General features: G+C 40.4%; 1 protein-coding gene across 2 annotated transcripts in view; it reads left to right on the top strand.

Moving 5' to 3' along the window:
• RFTN1 (raftlin, lipid raft linker 1) overlaps positions 1-25,060 on the top strand; it is a 96,066-nt gene extending 71,006 nt beyond the window's left edge. For both annotated transcript variants that reach the window (XM_053939580.1, XM_053939589.1), the window contains 4 exons: positions 6,628-6,743; positions 17,388-17,491; positions 18,850-18,931; positions 22,644-25,060. In XM_053939580.1, coding sequence (XP_053795555.1) covers positions 6,628-6,743; positions 17,388-17,491; positions 18,850-18,931; positions 22,644-23,081 — 740 coding nt within the window. In that variant the 3' untranslated portion in view covers positions 23,082-25,060. The remainder of the gene's footprint in view (positions 1-6,627; positions 6,744-17,387; positions 17,492-18,849; positions 18,932-22,643) is intronic.
• Positions 25,061-26,266: the final 1,206 nt, after the last annotated feature.

The raw sequence follows: 26,266 nt of genomic DNA, 5'->3' as shown, positions 1-26,266 counted from the left end.
CTTGGATACCAGAGTGAGGAGTGCTGGATAACTGCCTGTGGACACAGATAAAATAGGCTTGAATACTGGCAGTAAAGTTTCAACACAAACAGGACAACAAATTATGTAAAAGTGGACAGATTCAGGATTAAGTTAGATTAGTAATTGAAGGAGAGCAATTATTAAACATTTTTATTAACATTTTAGGGTTACAGGAGGAGCAAGTTTTGAAATAAAAAAGCTGAAACAAGGTTTTTGAAAGTGTATTATGCTATTAGAAAAACATTTACTAATACTATCTCTAATTTCATATTAATTGCAGTTAAATGTTTTTGCATTTAAATCCTAAATTTTTTCTGTGCTGCAGAGAAATGGAACATTGTCACTCATATGCCAGTCACTATCAAACAACACAGGGTAGGTAGGGACAAGAGGAGAAACAGGGGTTAGTGGGCTTCTCAGCTCCTTACTTTTTTCTAGACTTCTATGGCAGCCTGTCCAGCTCTTCATATTTAGTCTTATTCACTGATTAATCCTCTTCCAAATTAAAGTAGTATCAGCATACTTTCTATAATTTGCTATATCACATTTCTTTGTTCTGGGGGCTGGTTTTCTTTTTGGCTTAAAGTATGAATTCATTATTTTGCTTATTAGACTTAAAAGCAGGGTTATTATCTTCTTCTTTTCCCCCTTGTCCTTGGAATACCCAATGAAGTGAAGATTTCCAGATTGTCAGTAGTTATAAATCTGTTTCTTCCTTCTGCTAACAGTTTAATAATTAGTCTTTAAAGGAGTTTTAAAGTTCACGGGTAACAATTGTTTCTTTTTTCTTATTGTACCAGATAATTATAAACAGAAATGTAACACAATTGCTGATCATAATATGTAAACCATTCAGAGTTACATCATATATTAAATGTGTTCAGATTTTGCTAGTAAGTTAGAAACAGTAGCCTGCTTGGTCTTTGAATGTTCTCATGTGGGCAGATAAGTTATTTATTTAAATTTGCACTTCAGTTACTTGCTGGTGTTTTTTATCCAGCTCGTGTAATTGATAATTCTGCCTGTAATTCTCCCAGGTGTAAACTGATCCTGCCTACTGATCTAAAGGGACCATAGGAATTCACCCTTGCCCTCTTATAGTGAGAATGGAGTCTGTAGCAGCAATCTACAGATTAATACCAAATGGAAAGGAAGTAACAGGTGTGTCTCCTCCTTTCCTGTAACAGCAAGTCTCCAATCAGCACTGTGAGAAGGCAGGAAGAGTCTCAAACCTCTTCAGGATTATATTTTGATGTCTTAACAGAGTAATCACAAGCCTGTTCATCTTCAGTTGTTTTGAACTGCAGCTCTCTAAGCGCCTAGCATTTTTGTATTTGTTGTACCATTCTGTCTGTGAATTTTCTGCCTTTCAAACCTAGAAAAAGGCAGCCAACCAGCCAGAAAACCCTGACAGTACTTAAACACAAAGCAAATGAAACAAAACGTGACTTTCTTGGAAGAAGAAAGTAGTCAGGTTTTTAAGAGAGTCCCAATTGATTGTCTCTGTCATCTGTCTCTGACAGAGATGCGCTGCCGATGCCTTTGACCAATTATTGTCACCTTAGCCACAGAAGTACTGGGATTTTTATCATCCATATGGAATTATTTTCTCTGTGTGTACTGAAGGTGAAAAGATTCAGAAGGGAGGAGGAATGCAAATACAAAGCAAAGGCAGACATTCAGGTCATGTGCCCCATAAAGCCACAGAGAGCTAGTTTTCCTCATTGAGAGCAACAGCAGCCTAAAGGTTAGTTTTCCTAGATAAGGAGAATTTGTAGTTCAAAGACAACAGGAGGAAAATTGTCGCCTGCCAAGATAGCTGTCATGGTAAAGTAAGTAATCTTTTCCCATATACCTCCTGTAAATCAGAAGCAAGAACATCAAAATACGTTTTTGTCAATTGAGCTACATCAAATATTTATACAACACAGTGAAAATAGCTTTTTGTGCACAGTAGGAAACCTTAATAAAAGATGCAGTGGTAATGGAACATTTTCAGAGGAAGGACATTGATTGTAACCTCTACTTTTGGAGCCTTTTTTTTAAGGAAGAGTGAAGAGATTGAGTTGGGAAATTCAAGAGTAGAGATTGGGAAATGATACTATAAACAGCAAAGTCAAAATGTTTTGTTTTATTGGCATTTTTTACTGCACTATTGCAAATGGATGAATATTTGGAATTTCTAAGAAACTTTTTGACTTAAGCTATGTTCCAGGAGCTGAATCTTGTTAAACAAGAGATTAACAAAAGAAACTAAACTGCATCAGAATCAGGAAATATTTTATATAAGAAACAGTGAAAACTGGAAAGACCAACTTACCATCTAAAGCTTTAGATGACTGATCTTTGTAGGCAGGTTAGGTAACATCCAGCTGAATAAATGTATCTGTAAAGTCTGCCCTGCAGGAATGTGTAGATGAGTTGTCACTGTAACGTGCCAATCAATGGAAATTTAGACTTGGACTGATACAGTCAGTAGGACTTGTGTTGTGATCCACCTCATCCTACATGAGGATATGCAAAAAAGATCACATACTTCTAGATAAGACTGAGATACTTGGTGCTTCCTTTGCCTTAGTCTTCACAGACACAGGCAAAGGTTGCACCTATCTGTAAAAAAAAAAAGGCCAAAAGGACAAATCAGGGACCTACAGGGTGGTCAGCCTCACTTTGTTTCTGGCTGGATCATGGAGTAGGTCCTCTTGGAACTCAGGGACACATGAAGGAGAGGACAGTGATTGGGGACATTCAGCATGAATTTAACAAGAGTAGAACATACTTGAAATTGTTGTCTTCTCTGATAGAATAACGACTTGTGGGTGCAGAGAAAGCTGCAGATGTCATTTTGGGTGAATTCCTCAAGGAAGTTTGGCAGTGGCTCCCACAGTATTTTTGTATCCAAGCTAGGACCATGCAGGCTAGATGGGTAAAAATCTGGTTACATGGTGAGACTCAGAGGGTCGTGGTTAATAGGTCACAGTTTACCTGGAGTAAAAAGTGGAGTACCACAGAGACCTATCCCAGGGCCTCTTGTGTTTAACAATTTTATCAATGATGCCCAGGAGGCAACGAGGCTTTCTTTTGTCAAAATTGTGGATGATCCAATACTTAGGAGACAGCTGATGTGCCTCAGAACTGGGCTGCTGTCCAGAGGAACCTGGGCAGGCTGGAAAAACATGACAGTAGGAGCTGTTTGAAATTCCATTAGGACAAATGTCCTGCCTCTGGGAAGGGAGAGGCTTTTTCACTAAATCCAGGCTGGGGACAGCTTGGCTGGGTAGCAGCTCTGTTGAAAGGTCCAGGGGAATTTTAGTAGGCAGCAAGCTGAAGATGAACCAGCACTTGAGAGAGTTAGTTCAGCCTGGAGAAAAGACAGTTTGGGGGAACTAACATTGCCTGGCAGTACCTATGAGAAGACAATCAAAAGGGTGGATCCAGGCCCTTGATTGTGGTGTGTGGTAGGAGGATTGGAAAAAATATACATAAATTGAAATAAGAGAGGTTCTTTTTGGATATAAAAAAACACTTTCTCATCATGAAAACAGTCACTGGAAGAGACTGCCTAGGAAGTTGTACCATCTCCATTCTTGGAGATTTTGAAGATGCAACTGGATGAAGCCATGAGTGGTCTGGTCTGCAGTTGTATTGAACCTGTGCATTGAAAATGCACAGCCAAGGTGTGAGATGTAAGAATGGGCAGGTGTGCATTCATGGCATGAATGTTTAAAACACTGTGGCATGACAGATAAGGAGTGGAGATTGGTTCTGGTTGAGAGGGAAATCTCAGTGATTGTCATCAACCAGTTTCTGTAGAATTTTTCACCAGCATCACTCTGTTGAACAGACGCTGTTCTTTACATTTGCAACTGTCTTTGCGTCATAATTTTCCCCTTCCAGTTTTCTCATTTTCCATGGGTTTCTTTACTAGCAAAAAAACCCATTAAAAAATCAATGGATTGTGTGATTGATGGATGTAGCCTTCAGCAGTAATCACTGTACTTCCAACAAGGAAGCAAAACCTTAGAATCATTAGTTTGGAAAGGACCTTTAGGATCACAAGTCCAACCATAAACTCAGCACTGCCAAGTGAAGTTTCTGCTGCCTGTAGGGTCTCCCGAGCTCAGCTATTGGTTTCTAAAACATTGCATATGTGCCATCATATTCACATATGTGGAAGCTGTGAATTGCATGAGTGGAATGTTCAGCAGAGTGAAACATAAAGGATGATTTATGAGTGAGTGTAAACACACGCCTGCTGATTGTGTTGTGATCGCTTATTAATTAGCTGGCAAACACGAGGCAGGGGGAGAGCTCAAGCTGCAGTTGTGCCAACAGTGTGACACTGAATTTCATTAAGGGAATTCACAATACAGGAGCAGTGCACTGGTGCTGTATAAAGCTGCCCTGGCGAGATCTGGATGTCTGTGTCTAGTAGGGATCTGCTTTCAGTCTTAGGTGCTGTCCTGTCATCCATGCTTTGGAAAATTAAAGGACTATTTGTACATTAGCATCCTGAAATAAATTTGGATATGGGTTTGGGTGTTGGAATGTGATATTTCACAGAAATTGAGTTGGTTCCCCCTTTGTAGTGTCAAGTCTAACAAAGTGCTGTTTTTGAATGAAATCCAGTAATTAAATCATGGACCCTCTGGTATGTGGCAAGCTTACTGTCCCTGTGTTTTCAAACCTGTAACCCAGCTACTTAGTGATCTGGCCTGTTGTTTCACAACAAAAATGTGTGTTCTTCTCACTTGGATGAGAAATCTGTCTGGATGACAGGAGTTACTGCTTTGTAGTCTAGCTCATCCACCTTGGAGCAATGTGTAATCCTGGCTTGCTGTAGTGGTGAGGAGTCTTCGTCTCTCTTCATTTTAAATAGAGTTGCAGGAAACCTGCCTGTGGAAACGGTGTTAAAGTAGACAGAGCATTTTTCTTCTTCTTTCAGTCTCCCAACAGAATCTCAAAGATAATCCCTAGTGAGTGATTTACAGCTTTTTTCCTTCACAAGTGAACCAAAAAAAAAAACTGTTTTAGTTTAGAGACAAGTATTTGCATCACCTGACTTGCAGCTTAATGACTCGACTGCAAAAGAAGATAAGGAACTGTACAAATAGAAGCAGAGGGGTTGTGCATTGACATCTACAGCAGCAGTCTTGCTGCACTGTGTGTGTGTAGACATAAACCTCCAGATGCAGGAGTCTGGTCTGTTGTGGGCTTTGCCTGCAACAAATTTGTTATTTCTAGATAATAAATTGAATTTAGATCATATAATGACATTGGAAGATATTGACTGAGATTGTGTCTGCAAGAGGTAAGAAGCCTCTTAATCCTCCTCACTGCTTCCTTTGTGAAAATTGTTTCTGAGTTTGATATATGTTTTCTCTTGGAGGCAGCAATTCCTTCCTGCTGGCATTTCTTGACCTTGTAACATCCACGAGGAAAGCAGGATGACCCTGATGAAACACCTAAGCAGGCTTATCCAGAAAACTCCCCTGTCAGTTCAAGAGTCTGTCAGTTTGGCATGTGTGACTGCATTTCAAAAACATGTATTATACCAGATCAAGGAATATAGTGTTGCTAGAAATGTAAGGAAACTATCATGCAAAATAAAACATTTGGGGAAGGGATAAGCAAGGTCTTTATAATCAGTCATACAGGGTAGATATATTGTTCATATTAGAAAGGCTGAAAAAGGCACTTTTTGACAATGTGAGAAGAGTTTTCTCTGTTTGTAAAGAGCACAGTCCTGCTTATTTACAGTTTCCCTAAACATAATTCTGTTGTCCCATCAATCAGCTTATTTTAACAAAGAAAGATAAGGTTGGGTTTTTTTTCAGTTGTTCTGTTTCTGTTCTGTCATGGAGCTGACAAAACCTAAGTTCTGGTATATGGGAGTGATTGCTGGTTATGGAGTGTTTGGCTGAGTTAAAGGAGAAAGTGCTGCTCAAGTAACTTTAAGAGGATGTGTTGTCTGAAAAAAGGCTGAACGTGTATGAAATGCAAATGAGAACAGAGAGGCACTAAACCAGATGGTCAAAATGCCTTCATAAATTGATTAAATAGTTATGAATGTATCTTTTCTTTCACACTGTTCAGATACGCCAGATCATCCTTAGTCCATGTAGATCACTGTATTTGCAGTAGCTGATCCATATGCAGGGTTCTGACTTGTATGAATGAATGGATATAGTCACAAGTATCAATATCATAAATATCATAAAAATAAATGAGTATACCTTCAAAACCCCTTGAAAATAACATTTGACATAATACATGGTCTTTAGTGTATTTATAACTTCAAGTAGGTGAGCAGTACTGCTGAACTGAGGACTGAATCACTTTTGCTTGCTCAGAATGGGGGAGCTGTGGTTTCTGATGGCAAAGGAATAACAGACTGGACAGCAAGGTTTGCTCTTAGGGAGTAGGATTGCTCTTTAAACTGCTAGAGATACAAGTCTCATTCACTTAATAGAGCTAGACTATCAGAGAATGTCTATGAACTTTATAGTAACATCCTTGGAAGAATATGTTGTTAATAAATTCAGATACCTCACTACACATGGAATGTCTTCTATAAAGCTTACAGGCAGCCCTGTGTTTTCACAGATTCTTTACACGGGACAATGGATGGAGTATTTCTCTTTGAAGATTTTGCTGTGGAAGACAGTAAAACCACGCAGGGCTATGATGCAATTGTGGTAGAGCAGTGGACTGTCCTGAAGGTATGTGTACAGTCTTTCTTCTTTGACTTTTTTTGTAAATCAAAACACTCCAAGACTGTGAGACAGACTCTGATGTACTGATCTGTGCTGCAACAGTACCAGCCAGGCAGCCAAAGTGAAGGGATGCAATGTTGACAGCAATGCCAGTTCACCACACTCTGGGTTTGTACGACACACTTCTGATCTTGACCTCATGCTTTTTTTGGAGGGTGGGAAATGTGAGTGACAGTGAGCAATGAAACTCAGGGCTATCTGTCTCAAAATTACAGATGTCTGCTAGGTTAACTGCACAGAGGATCTCCATTGTTTGTCAGGGCAACATGATCACACAAGTCATTGTAGCCTTGCAGTTCTAAAGTAGGCAGCCCTTTAGATAGGCCAGCTTAGCTGCAGCAGGAAGGCATGGAGAACTGCCTTGGCTCTGTTTGTCCTCCTTCATATGCTGGAAAAACTGCATATTCTGGATAGGCCTCTGGATAGAACCACTGCATATTCTGGATAGAACCACAACTTGGCCTTCTGCAGATCCAGGTGCCCACGCAGATCAGTAGAAGCACTGCTTAGGCCAGATTGGTCAGCACCAGTCTTCCACAGCAAAATGGATACATGCAGTACTTCTGTGTTTGAAAAGCTGGGCTTAAATTCTTTGTGGCTTGAAGCAAAAAGAACATGGAGGGTTGGGGAAAGAAGTAGTTGCATAACTTTTAGAAGGTTTTTTTTTTTGTTCTGTCTGATGTTTGCTAGAAATAGATGCTGTGTATCTATAAAGGCAGTACCTGATCATTTCACTTGGAATGTATTGTAAAGTGTGTAAAATCCTTAGACAGATAATCCCTCCTTTTGGCACACACATGCCAGAAGAACGGATTAAGGGAAAATGGGACAGATGCTAGATTAAGTGTGTAAAATTCCAGGAGACTAAGATTAAGAGTTTTGTTATTAGATGGTGATTTTGTAGTGCAGCAAGAAATGCCCAAATAGTAATGGCTACAAATAACTTACAGAGTTGCAGAGTTAACAAGCTGCGTTAATAGCAGCTTTTCTTGTTGCTGATGTGTGTCTTAAAAATTATTCCTTTATTGCATTAAATGCTATTCTATTTATGTCAGACTTGACTGTAAATTCTTGTTCATTTTTAGGGTCAAATTGCAGTGTTGTCACTCAGGAACAAGGTTTTGGGGTAATGACAGATGGTTTCATGAGTGCATTAGGTCAGGGCTGATCAAGAAGGCAAACGTTAAGAAGCATTAATGTTTGCCATGTGTTTAAAACTGTTAGGAAATGAATAGAGGATGAAACAGCAAGCATATACTACTTCCTACTACTGTGTAAGCTGTGTTTGACAGCACCTTATTTCAGAAGGCTGTGTTAGCTCAGTAATTGTTCAGAGAAGAGATTGGGCATGGTCAGTGATACAGACAGCTTCCATATTAGGAAGACTTTACATGTGTGTCCTTTCAGCCTGGAAAAGAGAAGAGTTGCAGGGAATGGAATGGGTAGAGAGCTCCTAAAACATGGGAAAGAGGTAAATAGGGATTGTTTACCATCTCTTCCAGTTTAAGAGCTAAGTGGCAAATGGCGCTTGTCAGGCCCAAGCAAACAAAGAGAGAGAGATTTCAGATAATTATTTATGCAGCAGATCTGTGGAACTCCTTTCTGGACAAGATTGTGGGTTCAAAAAGTTTAGAGGATCTTGTGTTCATACAAGCATTTTAATTCAGATCAGGAGTGCCTTTTTGAAGTGAACCCACTGATCCATCCTTAATATGCCTCACTTCACCTCACTGGATGGTCCTACAGTGCACAAACTGGATTTCTTTTGGTAGAAACGAAACCAGTCATGCTAAGTATGCAAAATATTTGGGGCATGCTTGATCCAATACATATTACTTTTCCTTAACCATCCCTTTCAGCCATGTTGGAAATAGCTTTCCGAGTTATAAACGGATTCCTGGCCAGAGCCAGTTTGGCTCTCAAACAACCAATCCAAGGTTCTCCATCTCAGTAGGATATCATAACAAAGTTAGGCATAATCTGTGTGGGCACAAGATAGCTTCTGTCGAGCTACATGACAAGGATAATGGGAATCCTGTGTTGGCAGAGTGCTGACCAAAACACCAGGATGTAGCAGAAGAGTATTTCTAGCAGGGCCCTTTGAAGTGTTAGAGGCCTTGTAGGTGGAGTATCATTTGCTTTCAATTCTAGCAATTCCATGCTGGAGAGCACAGCTGGACAACAGATTAAGGAATGAACCTTCCAGTGCCATCTGGTGTGTCAGGAGATGCTGTACTGCTACACACCATGTCTTTGTAAGGGCTAATGCGGAGAATCTCCTGTTCCAGACATAAGATTTGGGATGTGCAATTTCAGAAACTGACTGATAGCATGTATGGGGCTTGTCAGTATGATCAGATTATTCGCTGCTGTAATTAAAAATTTGGATGCTGGGTTTTCCCTGGCAGTTTCGCTCTTCTGAGATCCAGTGTGTCTGTTCTGTGGGCATTATGAAAATGTTCTCCACCAAGCTGAAAGTGGAAGAATATGGGGAAGAAAAAATTTTCTGAAGGAAGAATGTTGAGGCATTAGGGAAGTCTTGCAAAGGTCTTGCCTATTTAGAGAAAGAGCAGTGCTGGCCACCTTGGTTTTCTCCTCCTGCAATTTGAATAGCTGCCAGGATATATCTTGCCTCATGCTTTCTGGGACATAATAGGTGTAGGTAGGTAAAGTCATGGAATCAGTGAACAGACTGGAAGCTAACACTTGCACAGTGTTCTACCCAGAAGACCAAGTGTTAAACCTTGTTGGAATTCACCTTTATTTACCATCAACATGGAATAATGCAGTGGCAGGGGAAGGGACTGTTAAATGGGGAAGGAGACAGAGTTCAGTGGTGACAGAATATGTCCAAGAGCCAGTAAAGGCTTCTTGCTGTTACAAGTGTTGCAAAGTACAGTTTTTACAGAGATAGTTATGGAGCTGTGGAATGACTCATTATGTAGATGATGTTTTTTTTTTTTTTTGTGTACATTCAGCTCTGATCTACATTAACATTTTCTATTTGTTATTTCAATTTCTACCAAGTTAGTGGAAGAAGCCCTGATGGGTAGCATGACATAAATGTATATAATGGATCTTTATTTTAAATTTGTATCAGATTTGGTTATCTGGATGAGCTTTGGTGTTATTCTGATGTGGTCTGAAGTGAATGTAAATTTATTGTGCTGTACTAATGAAGATGAAGAAGAAACAAGCAAAAGAATCTCAGCCACAACAGAAAAAGCTTTTTTAGAAAGGGAGATGTAGCATGTATCGATGCCCTTTAGAAAGAAAACCTTTTTAAATGAAAAGGTAAAGGGCTGCTGTTTAACCATTAACACAAAAGAGAGGGGTTGGCACACCTCTTAGCAGGGAAAGTGCTCCTTTTTAATTGCTAAGGCTAATAGAGAAAACAAGCTGAACAGTGTGATGCACTCAGTATGTGTGTAAAATGTCAGTTTTTAGAGGATGTAAAGCTCGCAGCTGTCACAGTATGTGGTCCCGCCAAGCAGCAGACAGGATGTAATAGCTCTGAGTAATTTAACTCTTTATTCTCGAGAGTAGAGCTGTGGTATCCTCTACAAATGACCACAGGACTTGTTATGACAAAATACTGCACTCATCCTTATCACTTTAACTCTAAAAATGTCAGGACATATTATTTCCACTGCAGTCTCTGAGATCTGGCCCTAAAACTTGTTTGATGGTTTTAATTCTGCTTGTGTAGGCAAATGTGGGTAGACAGTTCTGATTAATCAGAGCCTGTATGATTTCCATCTCCCCAACTCTAAATCTGTCACCTTCCCTTCCCCATTAAACAAGACAAAATAGCTAATACTGTCTTTAAAATAGAGTGCTATAACATTTATTTTAGATTGCTGCATTGTTCTGCCTCTGAAGCTGTGCTTATTTTGAAAATATTGTTCTTAATTTACAAGTATTTTCTCATTGAAAATCTTGAGCTGCTGATTCATCGTTTTGTATTTGCTGCCATGCCATACCTTTGGTGTACTGACACGAATTAAAATCTCAAATATTTTGTGGTGTTGCCATATATTGTGGTGCTGCCATTTCCCTGGCAGACTTGAATGGGGTCAGTCTCCACTGTAGACGTGGTAAACCTTTTAAAGCGCGACATAACAAAGGATTTAAAAATTTATCTGTGCTGAGCCTAGGTTGCAAGTTGCCTTAATGTAAGCCTTGAAACAAATTCTCTGGAAATAAGGATTTGATTTGTCTGTAAATCTGATTTAGGTCATATGTCAGTTAAGCCATGTTCTGCTGTCTCTGGCCATGGGAGAAGGGCATGACCAGGTCGGCCAAAGAGCTGATGGCAATGGGCATGAAAAGTGGAGTCATGCGTGTGACCCTCTTTACCACTCAAAGGGCAGATGTGCTGCCTGGGCAAAAGATTTCAGCAATGTCTGTTGCTGAATTCTTGTTGCTTTTTAAGAAGAGCTGAACAAAAACCTTCAGGAGCCTCTTATCTTCCAAAGGTTTTTATAATTCTTGTTTCATTCCTTTATATGAGGTATGAAAGCCACATATATACATATATATTTGTCTGCTGAACTCAGCAGACATAGGTTTAAAATCAATTAAAATCCACATGATTAAGTTCCATAGGGTAATCTTTTAATTGGTTTTGATTATTAATGTAGTAACAAAATCTAGAAATATGAACTTGGAACGTCCCTGATAATTTCTTGTGGCTCTGGTAGCATTGAACATTTAACAAGGTGAACGCTTCTTCCATGGGAGTAAAGGGTACTTGAAGTAAAGAGACTGAAAATTCAGCACAGTATGGATTAAAAAATCCTTCCTAGCTGTCACAGTTTTCTAAGAATTAGTTCTCTGCTCACCCATAAAATCTTCAAGGGAAAAGCGAGCATCCCAGATCTAAACCACCCACTTAAGAACAAGCTGAGAAAAAGTATTTCAGTCCTTTTTTATACTTCCTATAAAACCATGCTGGGCACATGTTTCTCTTGCCCAGCAGCTCACTCCAGCTGGGCAGTAGTGCCCTGGGTAGTGCATCTGTGTGAGCACGTTGAGGGGTGTGCGAGTGGGTGCTGGGACCCCAGAGGCCGCACACAGAGCCCGCCTGTGGGCGAGAGGCAGCGCAGCGCTCGCCTTCCTGCTGTGTGAGCCACTGGCAGTGGAGGGTCTAGGCTTCAGCTGCAGTGCTTGCATGGAAATAGACCATTACTTGCATAACTGGGGAGTGGTGCACAAAGCCTTTTGGTAAAAGCCACATGTTGTTTGGGAATAAATTATAACCAAAGGGAATTGTGTCGGGGAAGCTGCCTGGGGATGATTAGGCTGTGTCTGTAGGGCACACTGGAGTATCTAAGTTCTCAGGTAGTGGTTCTTTATGTTGTTTTTTCCCCTCAGAGAATTGATGGGCAAACAGTAAAATCAGTGCTTACCTTAAGGTACACTTCAAGTGTTGCAGGAATTGTGAAAGTAAAAATGCCAAAATTTTTGAAGAAACTGTACTGATGGATTGCTAGATCACATTTATTTCTTGTGTTTCATGGACAGTTACGTGGAGTTGTTTCATCATTTTGTACATTTTCTGTGCAGTGGTGAGTTACAACACACCTCATAGGATGTTTCCTGTGTGGAGAGCCCTCTGTGTCAACACATTCACGTTGTCCAGCTTTTGCTGCTGACCCTGTGCTTCTATGAATGCAGAGTTGTGTTGCTGTGCAAGTGTACTTCTGTGTTGCAGGTGCAGGCAGTATCAGGAGCACTCTAATGTTTCTGTTAGTATATATACATGCTAGAAAATAGGATTTACATCCACATGAGTCACTGAGAGAAGCAGGCATTGTGGGCACACAGGGTTTTTTGGTTGTTGTTTTCATTTTCCCCTAGATGTGGAGCCAGCTGTGAATGCTGCTCAGTACACACAGTACACACAGCATGTGTGTGTACTGAAATTGTGACTGGATACATCTGAATTGCAGAAACTCTCTCTTAACATAATGCTTCCTCATATAGTGTTACAGCCTTATTATGTACTCCAAAATATTTCACATTGCAAGGAATTCACATATATATTAGTAATTGTAAATAACTCTAAATTACATATGTCCAGAATATTGAGGGGAAAGCCTGCCTGTGGATTTATTTATTACTCTTTTTTTTTTTTATTACCTTTCCAGTGAGGTCCCCATTTGGCAGTTGCTTTTTGTTGGTCAGTGACCCACCTGCTTCCCAAAGCTACTGATGGTTTCCAAGGATGCAGGAGCCATCCTACAGCCCTCTGCTCCACAGATAATGGATGTGTAGGAAGTGTCTGCCAGCAACATGCTGTGGTGTGTTATACACGGAGATTCAGGAGGAGCTCAATACTAGAGGAACAAAGTCCAACTTTTTTATTGCTGAAGCATTTGTGAAACTTCTCTTTTGCTTCCAATAAATGTTTTTAATGGTTCAATACTGTTACACTGTCAGCAGAAATTATCTCTTGGAAGAAGTCTGAAAAGGAAAAAGGCAAATAATTCACAAATTTAGAGCTTGAATTTAGTCCCCATGTCAGCTGTGTTACTGCAAACATAAAATGTTTGTAGCACACTTTTACTGGGTCATTCTTGCACAGTCCAGGTATTCAATTTCTCTCATTGCATTTTCTTTCTTTTCCACTATGGTGCAAGTCCTGCTTTTGCCACTTCTATTTCCTCCCTTCAGTGCCCAGGGATAGGAAAGCTTTGGCTTTGGCAGAGCTGGAAACTGGTAGCCAGCCTTGCCTGGGGGTGCGTGGTGCCACCCTCGTGGCGCCCTTGTGGCACCCCTCTGTTTTTTGTAAGGAGCTGAGTTTGAATGCAGTGCCCATTTTCTGCAACAAACAGTAGGTTACACTTTCAAAGCAACTTGATTTTTTTTACTTCCCATCCTCTTTGCCATCTGTCAGTAAATTTTGGTATGCAGTCTGTTAGGATTTGCTGATAAAGGTTTTATTAAGATTTATTTAATGGGATTTTTTATCTACCACTCTTTAATCCATGTTGGAAAAAAAATTAAATAGTGACAATCCATAGCTGCCTTGTAACTAAATCACATTCACTTAGCCCAGGAAAGAATGATTTCTGAAGAACTTCTGTCTCACAAGAGCTTAGTAGTTGTCTTGTTTGTTATCTTGCTGTGGTTAAAATTGCCGCAGTAGGGGGGAAAAGAAAAGAAAAATTGTTAATGCAGTTGTTTGTGTGGCTTGCCCTAGATATTATTCTTTCATTTTTTTATCTTTTTTTTCCTCCTAATGAGCAGAAGCAACTGTGAAAGGAAAAAATGCTGGAAACAAACAATACAACTACAAATAAAAAGAATTCTTTTCATGTGATGCAAGTCAAGGGAAAATCCTAGCTCAATATGCTCTGGCTTCTTGACACTCAAGGTGTGATCAGAGATTACTTATCATCCACAGGAGAGTGGGAAGCAAGTTAATTAAAATTTTCCACCCTTTCAGTGAATGAAATGTCTCCCAGTTTGAGATGCATTGTTTGAACACTTCTTTTTCAGGAGAGCTCTGGCACATTTTTTTTCTATTTCTACTGGTGTTCAGATCCAGTATTTGCTAGTTAGAAAGAGCATTGCACTTTTATTTGAGGAATGGTATGCTTGAAATTTCATTTCTATTGTCTCTAATAATAGTAGATAAAATAATTACTGTATTAAATGTAAAATGAGTACAAGATCACTCTTTTCCTCTGCACCCATCCCCCAGTGTACTGTTTGTTTAGAAGCATTTTTGCTTCAGAAAGCATTTAATATGACACCAATTAAAGGTCTGTATAACTGTGACTCCTGCTGGCACACAAATTCCAGTCGTGGGATAGAATTACAGCTGATGATTCAGGAGGGGGAGGGAGAAATAATTTCATGTGGTCTTAAAAAAAGCTTCAATTATCTGTATTTGCAAGTCAGAAGTTTGAAGCCCATGTGGATTAACCTGTTTATTTTGGAGTGACTCCTTCCTCTTGCCTGTCATCTTCAAACTCAGCCAATTATTGGGAATAGTCTATTCCCCAAGGACCTGGAGATGAGGTGCAGTGTCTGACTCCAGTGAAGCGTCGTGGAGTTGGAGGGAGCTTGTTAAAGGGCCTGAGGAGCTCAGAGGAGGGAACACCTGTGCATCATGTACACACCTCCTGCCTCCAGACAGCCCAACAAGCACACTGGGGTGTTGGGTACCAGCACATGGGAAAAATAAGAGGTCATATTTTTGTAACCACTGTGTAGAAATCTTTACATAGGTTGGTTGTTTTTTATTTTTTTAAACTGCCAGATTTAAAAAAAAAAAGTTTTTTTAGGCCTAATTTACTTAAATTTATTTTTTATTTTCTCGTAACTTTACCCTTTTGAATGTGCTTACCTGCTTGTTTCCTTTCTGCACCACTGGGCTGTGAAATACACCATCATCTACTGCAGATGATGCTTAATCCTGACAAGTCAGACAGGTCCAAAGCCAGTCCTGTCTCGCTGCTCAGAGCCTGCAGGGACAGGGGGCTGTGGCAAGAGTGATGGCATGTCCCTGAAACAATTTGGCTTCTGCAGCAGCCAAATGAGCTCTGCGTGGTATTGATGTCCCTCCTCATTGACATAATTTCCCTCTGATTTCTGACATTCTTTGCACATCCTGATGCAAGAAGAAGGTTCTTCCTGCTAATCACCTACCTCAGGCAATGAATTCAAAATAGAAATCCTCTTTACAACACAAGATGTTCCTCAGGGCACAGACAAGCTCTGCTGTGCCAGTCTTTCCTGATCTGCTTCCCTCCTCTAAATGAGTGAGCTCCTCCTGGTTTTTCCTCTGCAAACACTGTTTGATGGAGGGAATGTCCTTTTATGTGGCAACTCATGAAGAGCTTGTGATAGTGGATGCTCTGACCTTTTTCTTAATCATCATGTTGCATATTTTCATCTTTATTTTTTGAAGGCGTTGTTGACCAATCTCATAAATCTCAGTGTGTTATTAATATGTCTTTTTGAGACATTACAGCTTAAAGGCATCTAGATATGTCATGATTTTTTTATTACCCTTGCACACTCTATTTTAAAAACTGAAAAGAGTGCACAAATACCTGTCTTCCAGAGGGAAAAGGGAGTCAAAGGAGACTCTGAATCTACCACGATCACAGCTGCAGGATGAGTCCTGATTGCTCCAGTGGACATGAGTTAAGGGCCGTGTGGTATTGCCCCCCTCTCGCAGGGTGTCTCATTCCTCTCCCAGAGTCACAAATTCCAGTTTGTACAGGGCGACGTTTTAAAGTAGCACTACCTCTCTAAGCCCCCACAAGCCTCTGTACAGAAGTAACATTAGGAGTGTTCTCTTGCGGGCACTTTCTGGGGTAGAGATTTAAAACATTTTCCTTTTAAGCAGGACTGATACAGCTTCTTCAGCTATATGCAGTTGTAGTCATGATCGGGTTTTTAATAGGTATAGTCAGGCAGCCATTCAGTTATAAAGATATAAGTGACCTAAATTACATTTGTTAGAAGAAAGGAACAGCTGAGATTGGAATTCACTAAAATACCTTGAAATAACTACAGCAGGATTTGGATTAGTTCTGATCAAATGACTATTTCATTACTGTGGAATAAATGGATTTTTTGGAGCTGCAAAACTATTGTGCCTTCCCCAGTGTTGCGAATTGGCAGTTAAAACTCCTTACGTGAACGTGAAACCAGTGTAAGTGCCTGAGCTTTTTTGCAAATGTAATTGTTATTCCAATCAAATTTAGTTATATTTGTAGAGACTGGTAGTTACAATTTGTCTGCTTTTTGTTTATTAAGATTAAAAACTAGTAAATATGCTGTGGCATCTATTCAATAAATTACTGGCAGTCTTGGCAATTAGACACCTCACTGGAATAATCTTTGTTGAACCACAATTCTGTGTGGATTGCAAGGTCTGCCATTTAGTTGAAAGGGAATGAGCAAGGCTCTGCTGGGTTAATGTGCAGCAGGAGCCAGACTCCTGCACTGAAAGGCAAAGCTTTTCGTCTCGCCCACAGATTTCCTGATTCAAAATAAGAAGGCAGCAATGCGTATTTGTGGGCGATAAAAGGAAAAGACTCGTACTTATATTTTTTGTTGCTGTTGTTGGCTATTTTCCTTTTGATCCATCATGGCAGAGTAACACGACTGATTTCAATGCAGATATTCAGGATTTGCTGAAGCTTAGACAAGTGCACAATCCGAGCAAAGCAATGCTGTCATTTTTTAACTACTTGGACATAATTTTTCTTGGGAGGAGATAATTGATAACATACACTGAATTTATCCCGTTCAGATCTGGAACGATCTAAAGCTAGATGGATGAGTCAGGCAGTGTAAGAACAAGATCACAGATGTTTACCATTTTAAACAAACTCCTTCAACAGTTTGGGATGTATGGGCAGTCAGGCATTTGTCTCATGTTTTTGAATGTTTTCCTTCCTGCCTAGCTGAACATAAAACATGACCCACTTCATTGCAAAACCCCTTTCTCCCTCTGAGAAAACCCACACATGTATTTTTTCTTGGGTTTTTTTTTTTTTTTTGGTGTCAAGCTGAATGTCACACTCCAAGTGATGATGCCAACTGTTGCTTTTCCTTCCCCAGGGAGTTGAAGTGCAGACAGATTATGTTCCGCTGCTGAATTCCCTTGCCATGTACGGCTGGCAGCTGACGTGTGTGCTTCCCACTCCCATTGTGAAGACAAACAGGTAGGGAGGGGTGGGTGCTGCCTTTTGGCCAGGGAAGTTGCTGTACAAGCACCACAGTCTGCACAAGCAATTCCCTGTGCAGTCAGCATGGATTTCCTTGCAAAGCCTGCTGCAGCTGTTCTTGGGGTTTTCCGTGCATCACAAGCCACATGTGGCAGGAAGCACATATCTGGTGGGCAGAAAGACTGCAAGGTGGCAATGTGGTTTCTGCATGAATTTTCTGGGTGTTGTTTCTGCCCCTCTGTAAACTCCATGACTGTAAAATTCCTGCTCTGGATCTTCCAGTAATGTCCTTTAGAGCAAAGACAAAACGTGTGATAATGTTTGGAGTGAGATGTTGTCTAGCTGAAAAAAAAAGTAATTTTATTCTTAATAGATGTCTGTCTAATGCTGCTGATACAGTCTAGCTGAGCAGAACCCTATGAGAGTGACACACTCCTCAGTAGCCTTGTGTGCAGATATAATAATTCTGTGGTCTACTTTGCTATTATTTATATTCTCACTTTTAAAATGTAAATGCAAATCACTTAAAAATCTTCATAACTGGTGAAAACCAATCATACCACTTGTTAATAATGAAGATGGTGCTTTCTGAATTTTCACTGGTCAGGAATGTATTTATTTGTATATATACACCAATATAATCAGTCATGATTTTTTTATCTTAACAAATAATGCCCAGCTCTTTATGAGATTTGGATGAAGACTACTCCTACACATTAAAACCTAAAAAGTAAAAGGCCATCTGTGTTGGGGGAGAAACTGTATTTCTGTATTTAAGTTTTACATAAATGTTTAAATGTAAGAATGAATAGAAAATCACAGTTACGATTTGTAATCCCTGACTCTTAAAGATATATACATATATATATATAATTTTCTTCCAGCTTTCTGTATCCCACTAATCCCTTGAGTAACAGAGGTCAGTGCAGAAGGGCACTCACCTGGTGGTTGTTCTTCCTGCCATGCTGCAGACCTACAGGGAGCACCCAGCCCCATCCCATAGCAGTGCCCCAGGAGGGAGGGAAGGAACACTCTGGTGTTGCTGAGACACTGGGGCTCTTGGGTTTCTTCCTTTTTGTTCCAAACAATTTATTCTGTGTTTACACACTAACGCTAAAACATTCAGCAAAACTGTGTCATAGGCTGACAGGCTCTATCAGTCTGAACATTCTCCTCTCCTGCCCCCCAAAATACCAGGCTGCTCAGAGACGCCAGGGACAGGCAATGTGAGGATCATTCTTCATTTTGTTCTTCTTTGACCTGCAGAAATAAATGACTGAGATGGATTTTCGCTTTGAATGATGCTGGATGTGAATTTAATTCATTCTCAGGAGTGTGCATTTGTTTCTTTTCAGGGAGGGGAATTTATCTACAAAGCAAATTGTATTTCTTCAGAGACCTTCTTTGCCCCAGAAAGCAAAGAAGAAAGAATCTAAGGTAAATAACCTTGAGTTTCTGGTTTCTTTGGGTTTTGCTGGTGGTATTTTTATATTGAAATTGATTTCCTATAGAAGTAAAATGGCCTATTCAATGTTTCTGTGATACAGTAGCAAGACAGAAGGAATGGAACGGTTCAAATGAAAGAAACAAAAAATGCTTAAATGATGTCCAAGCTCCTAGATTTCATTCTCTGTTGAACTCACAGCAGCATAAGAAATGCAGATTTTTCTTCATGTAAAGCAGCCATAAACCTCCATTTATTCCTAAAATTCTCTCATGTTCAATGCCTGTAAGATGGAACCAACACTATTTTCTCTCACCCATTTTCTGTTTAAACTGCTCTCTCGTTCTCTCTGTCTCTCTCTGTTTTGGTAGAACCTTAATTTATCCAAGAAAAACCTCTAGAATCCAGCTAAATTATCCAAAGGCATAGCTGACAGCTCATGATGCATGGATGTGGATGCATGTATGTATTCCCACTTCCATTTTGAAACACATAGCTGTGGGAACACCTGCCCAAACCTGTCATGCCATACAGCTGGAGAGAGAAATACAGGGACTTGAAACAGAAAGTGTTTACTACAGAAAGGCCTTCCTACAGTGGTCAAATTTGCCTTGCCCTTTCAGTATGCAAGGGATCAGAAAAGCTAGATGAAGTATGGAAAAGATCTCTGGAACCACTTGTCAGTGAGGTTGCTGACTTGTTTTTGTTGTGGCTCTGTGGGCTTTGGTGAGTGCTGCCAGCCCAATGTCATTGCAGGAGTGGGCACTTGAGGCCATGCAGAGCTGAGCTGCAGCAGGAGATCGGAAATGCTGAACAGAGCTGAGCACCAGGAGCATCTTACCCAACAGTTTAGATAATTGCAGATAGTTTTCATCTATGAAGCCCTCACTGTTTTGGAGCGTGGTTCTGTAAAAGTTGTCTTTTTCATACAGTGCAGACATGGGGAGTGTTTGAACTGACTGAAGCAGGAGAGAACTGCTGGGAGTGTGACTGATGTAGGATTTACCCTCTCTCATTAGCAAAGCTGGAGCCCAGAACACTGTGTGAACTTGTTACAAAGCCCATTTTATTTGTTTTCTCTCTGTGTTTTCAGGTGATTAAAGGGATCTTGGGATGAGTGTTAGAATGCCTGTATTTGGTCATTCTTTTCCTACCACTGTGTGTGGTTTTAGTGGAAGGGATGGGAACCCATATGTGGTTGTTCATCCTCAAATAGAGAAAGAAGTATGATGTTGATTTCTTGTATTATAATAACACATACATACCATCCAGATGACTTAAAACTTTGTTTAAATCTTTTTCATTCTGGGTCATAAAAACTTTTTAACAATGTCTGGTTGACAAAACAAAGGACTCACTCGTTGGCAGTGTTAAATACACAGGCATATATGAGGGCGAGAATCACTACAGCACATTTTCATACCAAAGGTCAGGGAAGGATGGCATACCTTGATTATAGTTCTGTAAAGGGATGTAAGACTGGTTCAATGTTCGCAAGTGGTTGTTGTGTCACATCAAAGATGCCAACCCAAGCATTTGATTAAAGGTTGCTGAATATTCTGCACATACAACATCCCAGGCTCTCAGAGTTTTTTTTTAGCTTTTAGCTATGGCATGTCTAAAATGTTTATAGATAACCCTCAGAGGAGGAGGGAAATAGGATGATAACATTAAAAGGATATTGCATTGATGGAAAATGTCCTGTCCTATCTTTGCACATCAATGAACCGTTGTTCAAGGTAGTCAGAGGAACAGAAAAGGAAATACGCAAGAGTGGTATAACTTCTCTCTTCAGTGAAAAGTACTCCTATGTAACATTCAATGTACTCCTAATGTAACATTCAATCAGGGATGAAGTAATTGTGTTCATTCACTTTATACAAAACTGATGCTTATTTCAGCAGAAACTGGCTGAATGCATTTTTGTGAAATAACAGTGTAAGTACCTGACTTGAGTACGTGTACGCACACTCACAAAGCCTCCTACAGCTGGATCTTTATCACATTTAGGGCCCTGATCTTACCTTCTGTCAATAAGAGCTATGAGTTAAGTGGAGTAGTGGGTACCCAGCCACTTCTGCAAATTAAAGAGGAAAAAACTCAAGTGTCTGAATTTTAAACAGCTGAGCTCTAGAACTGAGATGTTATCATTCCTCTTTCTCTAAACTGAGTGCTATTGTAGTGAAAAATAACTTCCTTTAAATAAAACCGAGAAGAGTTTTGTGAAAGCCAATTTCTTTATTTTTCCCCCCTTCTCCTTTTACATTAAGTTCTGGCTACCAGGAGGAAAGAACATTGTTCCAGCTTTGTAATCTAATAATAAGTTTTGAATGGCTTTTTGATTAAGGAATAAATAGCTAGATCAAAAATTTATGAATACAAAACGTTTTGGCCAACTTCAGCACAGACCCAGTTTCACTGGAGAAAATGGCTTTTTTGAACATGGCTGGGTTTGCTGAACATCCTGATGAAATTATTTATGGCATCCAAATTTTGCCTCCTAACCCATTCCTGAACATCCATCAGCAACTGACACTGCTGAAAAAATGGTTGTGCACATTCAGAGGTACTTAGTAAACTTGTGTAGGATGGCTTAGCAGAGGCTTGGAACAATGGAGCAAGTCCAGAAGAGGCCTTGAAGTTGGTAAGGGGACTGGAGCACCTCTCCTCTGAAGACAAGCTGAGAAAGCTGGGGTTGTTGATCTTGGAGAAGAGAAGGTTGCATGGAGAACTCACAGCAGCCTGCCAGTATCTGAGGGGGTCTGCTGGGAAGTCGCAAAGGGACGCTTTGCCAGGAAGTGTAGTGATAGGACAAGGGATAATGGCTTCAAACTGAAAGAGGGCAGGTTTAGATTAGATGGTAGAAAGAAATTCTTTACTGTGAGAGTGGTGAGACACTGGCACAGGTTGCCCAGAGAAGTTGTGGATGCCCCACTCCCGGACAATGTTGAAGGCCAGGTTAGATGGAACTTGGAGCAACATGGTCTTCTAGGAGAAGTCTCTGTCCATGGCAGGGTAGTTGGAACTAGATTACCTTTAACGTCCTTCCAATCCAAACCATTCTATGATTCTATGACTCTGTGGTCTGGCTTTCCTTGGGGAAAGCTTGATTTATTTTTGGACAAATGAGGCAGATATAATAGTGACTTATTCGTCAGCCTCTATATGCATTATACCTGTCAAGTTGTGAAAGCAGTTGTGAAATGGTGGCTGTGGCAAGTCCTGTGGAAATGCTGCAAGTAGCAGCCTCACGCTTTCTCATCAAAACACATTCATACAGATGGTCCAGAATGTTTTACTGTTTGAGTATGGTTGTTGTTGTGGTGTTAGTTCTGCTGTTAACCTGGTGAAAAACACTGGAATAACACCATGGGATTGCTTCTTCTGTCTGCACTTATTCAGCTTTGCATATCCTTCCCTTCCACACAGTGTAGAGAGGAACCCACCAGGCACAACAGCAACAGCAGAAGCATAAAGCATCGAGCTCTCCTTCCTCTCTGTAACAGAGATATCTGTGTAGGCAGAAATCATCTTAGGTCATCTGATTTGGTCAGGCAACTTCTTTTAATCTTGGGTCTTTCTGGTCAAATTCAAATTTAGTTTTTGAATTAAAACTAACTCATCAAAACACGTCTACTCAGGAAAGTAAATGTCCATGTGAGACTGCCTCTAATGGTCTTTAACATTTGGATCCCTTCTTTGTAGTTTCACTGGAGGTTCTCCAAAGAAGACATGCACAGCAGAAAAATGAAGAATTCCACAAAGGCTAAATTAAGTACTAGGGAGAAGCAAAGAACACAGGAGAAGCAGGAATTTGAAGTCACAGAGAACACGAGAAACTTAGAAGCACAAATCTCAAGAGCGGTCAAGCCTGATCCAGAGCAGCAGCCAGATGATGTCATAGACTTGGGAGAGGAGGTAGCCGGGACCAACGACAGCAGTGCCCACCACGACGGGGCATCAGCAGAGACGTGTCCTGCCGGCTGTGACACTGGTGACAATGCCGGGCAGGCCTGCCTCAGCCAGAGCGTGCCCAGCTGCCCCGCGGGGGAGGCTGCGGAGGGCGGGGGCTGCACACCAGGGCCGGATGGCTGCAGCGGCAGCGACGGGGCAGCACTGGACGTGGACTGCTCCTGCGAATAAGACCTACTTTTCAGAAACCCTGTGAGTGGTTGATACTTTGCCGAGACAAAAAACCAGATTTTGATAATCCCCACCACTAACTGCATTGCTCAACGCAGCATTTCTTTTGCATTTCTTTGACTTACTTTGCTCCTTAGCACTCTGGTATCTTAATGTTTTAAGCATCTACAGGGCCCAGATTTTTCAACCTACAGAAACTGCAAAATTCCTTTCCCTGTATGTAGTGGGAAATGCTCTCCTGGAGCTACACTTTAAATTAAAAAGTAGGGAGGGACAGAAATCATACCTTTAGCCATGACCAAACTTAGCAAGCTAGCTTTGAGCCTGGGTCAGGGCAAGTGTCCCGTTCTGTCAGATTTTACTGTGTAGTACTTTCTTGTCCATGTGGCTTTTCTGGAGAAGTTATTGTGGCAGATGTTATTTTGTCACTAGGCTTGTAGTATCATAAAAATGATATTTGGACTTCAAGAGGTTGAAACTGAATTTGGAAAGCTTAGCTAAGATGGCTGTTATTCATATCTTTCTTCAGGAGTACACTCACTGATGATACTCTCTTCTGAATTTTATTAACCCTTACAGATCTTTAAGCAATAAACAAATCTTATACCTGTTCAGGCACAGTGGGTAAACAAAGCCCATGGTGAATCTGTGAGGTGGATGATTCCAGTACAAAATGCAATTTCCTATTTGGTCTTTACCAATCAACAGTTCATCAGTAGCTGTGGGGGCTTCAGAAGACAGAAAAACAGGAAACGAAAAGGCGGTAAAAAGTAGCTCTGTCAATGGTTATCCTCACTAAAATTGGAATTAGATGTTACCTCCTGACCTTTTCCAGGTGGTTTAGCACCACTTCCTCACTGTTATGAAATACTTTGTGGTAAAGAACTGAAATTGTACACAGTGGTCCATGGCCAACAAATGTCACTAAATGACCTTCCAAAATGAAACATACCATTTTCTTGGTACAAGTAACCATATTCTGGGACTGATACCTGAGGGAATTCTGTAAAATTACCAACATTTTTATGTTTGAAGCTACATAAAAATATTTACAAGTGAATGTACATGTAATATAGTTTCTGTGCCAATGTTCTCCAAGTACTTCAGTATTTCTACAAATGTAGGAAGGAGTGGTTTCTCTCTTCTTAACGACCTTCATCCTTGTTTAGAAGTGGTCAAGTAATCTGGTAACAAAATGAGAAAAACATTGTAAATTCCCCTGCTTTTCTTGTTTTAAAGCAAGAGGTAGAGCTCTGTAAGTGATTTGCTGTTTTTTCCTTTGACTGATTTATGCTTGATAATTTTCCTTAGTCTTCAAATCAAAATGCTGTAAAAAGGACTATGTTCTGTATCAGATGTGCACCTAGAGTGGTTCAAAAGTATCTTTCATGCCTAAAAATTACTCAGTTGGCAGAACATTGCAGAGAAGGCAAAAATTACATCATTTAAATATTCATTTAATTGGGATGAAGGCACTCAAGTTTAAACCATTTGATTTTACACACACAAAGCACAGTGGTATAGTTTTGTCATTGATAGAAGAGTGTTTTATTTTGAATTCAGTGGTTTAACTACAGGACTGTAAGTAACTTCAGTTTCTGATGCTATTTTTCAGTTGTTTCATTTGGTGTTTTAAGATGACACTGGGGTTCCAATAGCCTCAAAAATAGGTTGCTGCAGTTGTTCTGCTTAAATACAAGGTCTCTGCTCTGTACAATTTTAAGTTCCTGTTTGCAGATTTTTTTAGCATAAGATCCTTTTACTGATGGTTTCTATCTCAAGGACCAGCTTTGTATTAATCTTGTTTAAAAGTCACAATATTTAATGAACGTTTTGCTAGTAGAAAGTGTTGCAGTAGAAAGACCTCTCCAAATACTTTTTAATAGAAAACGTTTATTGGATTGCAACTTGACCTTGTTAACTAAATCCCAACTGCTTACAAAACTAAAGAGAAATAAAGGTCATGAGGAGATTCCTTATTTGTGGTGTTTGCACAAATGCCAATTATTCATCTCCAGAAGGAGGAACTCTGTTCTCTAAGTGGTGATGAGGGGAAGCTCCTTACTACTGAATTAGCAGTAGTTACTGGTGCTACAGAACTGGCTACTTGGTTTTCCTTTCCCAACAAAGCATGGAAGGGCCTGTGGGGAGTGGGGAAGTTGCACTTGTTTAAGTGAAGGATTGATTTAAAACTTTGGTCCTGTAAAAGCTGGACTACGGTTGGGAGGAGTCAAAGAGAACTTGAATGCTTTTGCAGTTTCAAAAGGGCAGCTGGTTTGGGGTTTGTACTCTCATAATCAGTTCCAAGCTGTGATTTTGAATTACTCTGAGCTGGTTCAGATGTAAGTTGTGTGCATGCTTGCACCATGCTCCCGTCCCAAGGAGAGTGAGAGAGCCTAAATCATCACTCAGACAGATGATCCAGATGTGATGAGGGCTGGGGAAGGCAGGTCTGTGGTGCAGCAGCAAGGCTCCACAGCTGTTATCTGCATTTTATCTCAGCTGCCTTTGCCATTTTGGGCCTGAAAAAGCAGGACCACCAGAGTGGCCAGGGAAGTGAAAGACAGCAGTCAGCAAGTGGTCATCTGAACAAGTCACCAGCTGTTAGGCAGGAAAAGTTCAAAGGAGAAAATCCAGCTCAAGCATTGGAATGGGCTGCCTGGGGTGGTGAGGCAAATGGTGGAGGTGAAGCCACCATCCCTGGAGGTGTTTAAGAAAGGACTGGATTAAGCAAATGAGGAATGTCAAAGAGGAGTGGCTGAATTAAATAGAAGATGGAAAAGGGGTTTTAAATTGCAACAAACAGCGGGGAGCAGAGGCAGGGGGTACAACTATGTTGGGTAGGGTGTCCAAACTCTTGAAGCATCATAATGAAAATAGGTATGTTAAGTGAGGTGAAGTGCACAAACAATGGGACTGGTACTTCAGCTTGCATTATGTCTTTGATTATTGGATCTGTGTACTTGAGAACAGTATAAATGAAATAGCCCAAAGTAGCTTTAATATATGTGTGGAAATGAAGCTAAGTATAAAACAATATACCCATTTCTCCCTAATTTGACTCCTCTGTCAGCCTCGATTTCTGAAGTGAGCAGAGGAAGGGCTCTGCATTTGGATACCCTACTTTTTCTTTGTAGTTCCTGTGACTCTACATTTGCCTCAGGGAGCCAATTATAGGGCAGAAA

This window comes from Vidua chalybeata, chromosome 1, assembly GCF_026979565.1.
Source record: "Vidua chalybeata isolate OUT-0048 chromosome 1, bVidCha1 merged haplotype, whole genome shotgun sequence".
NCBI classification, from domain to species: Eukaryota; Metazoa; Chordata; class Aves; order Passeriformes; family Viduidae; genus Vidua; species Vidua chalybeata.
The sequence above is the reverse complement of the archived record's forward strand: the minus strand, read 5'-3'. Positions and strand labels throughout refer to the sequence as shown.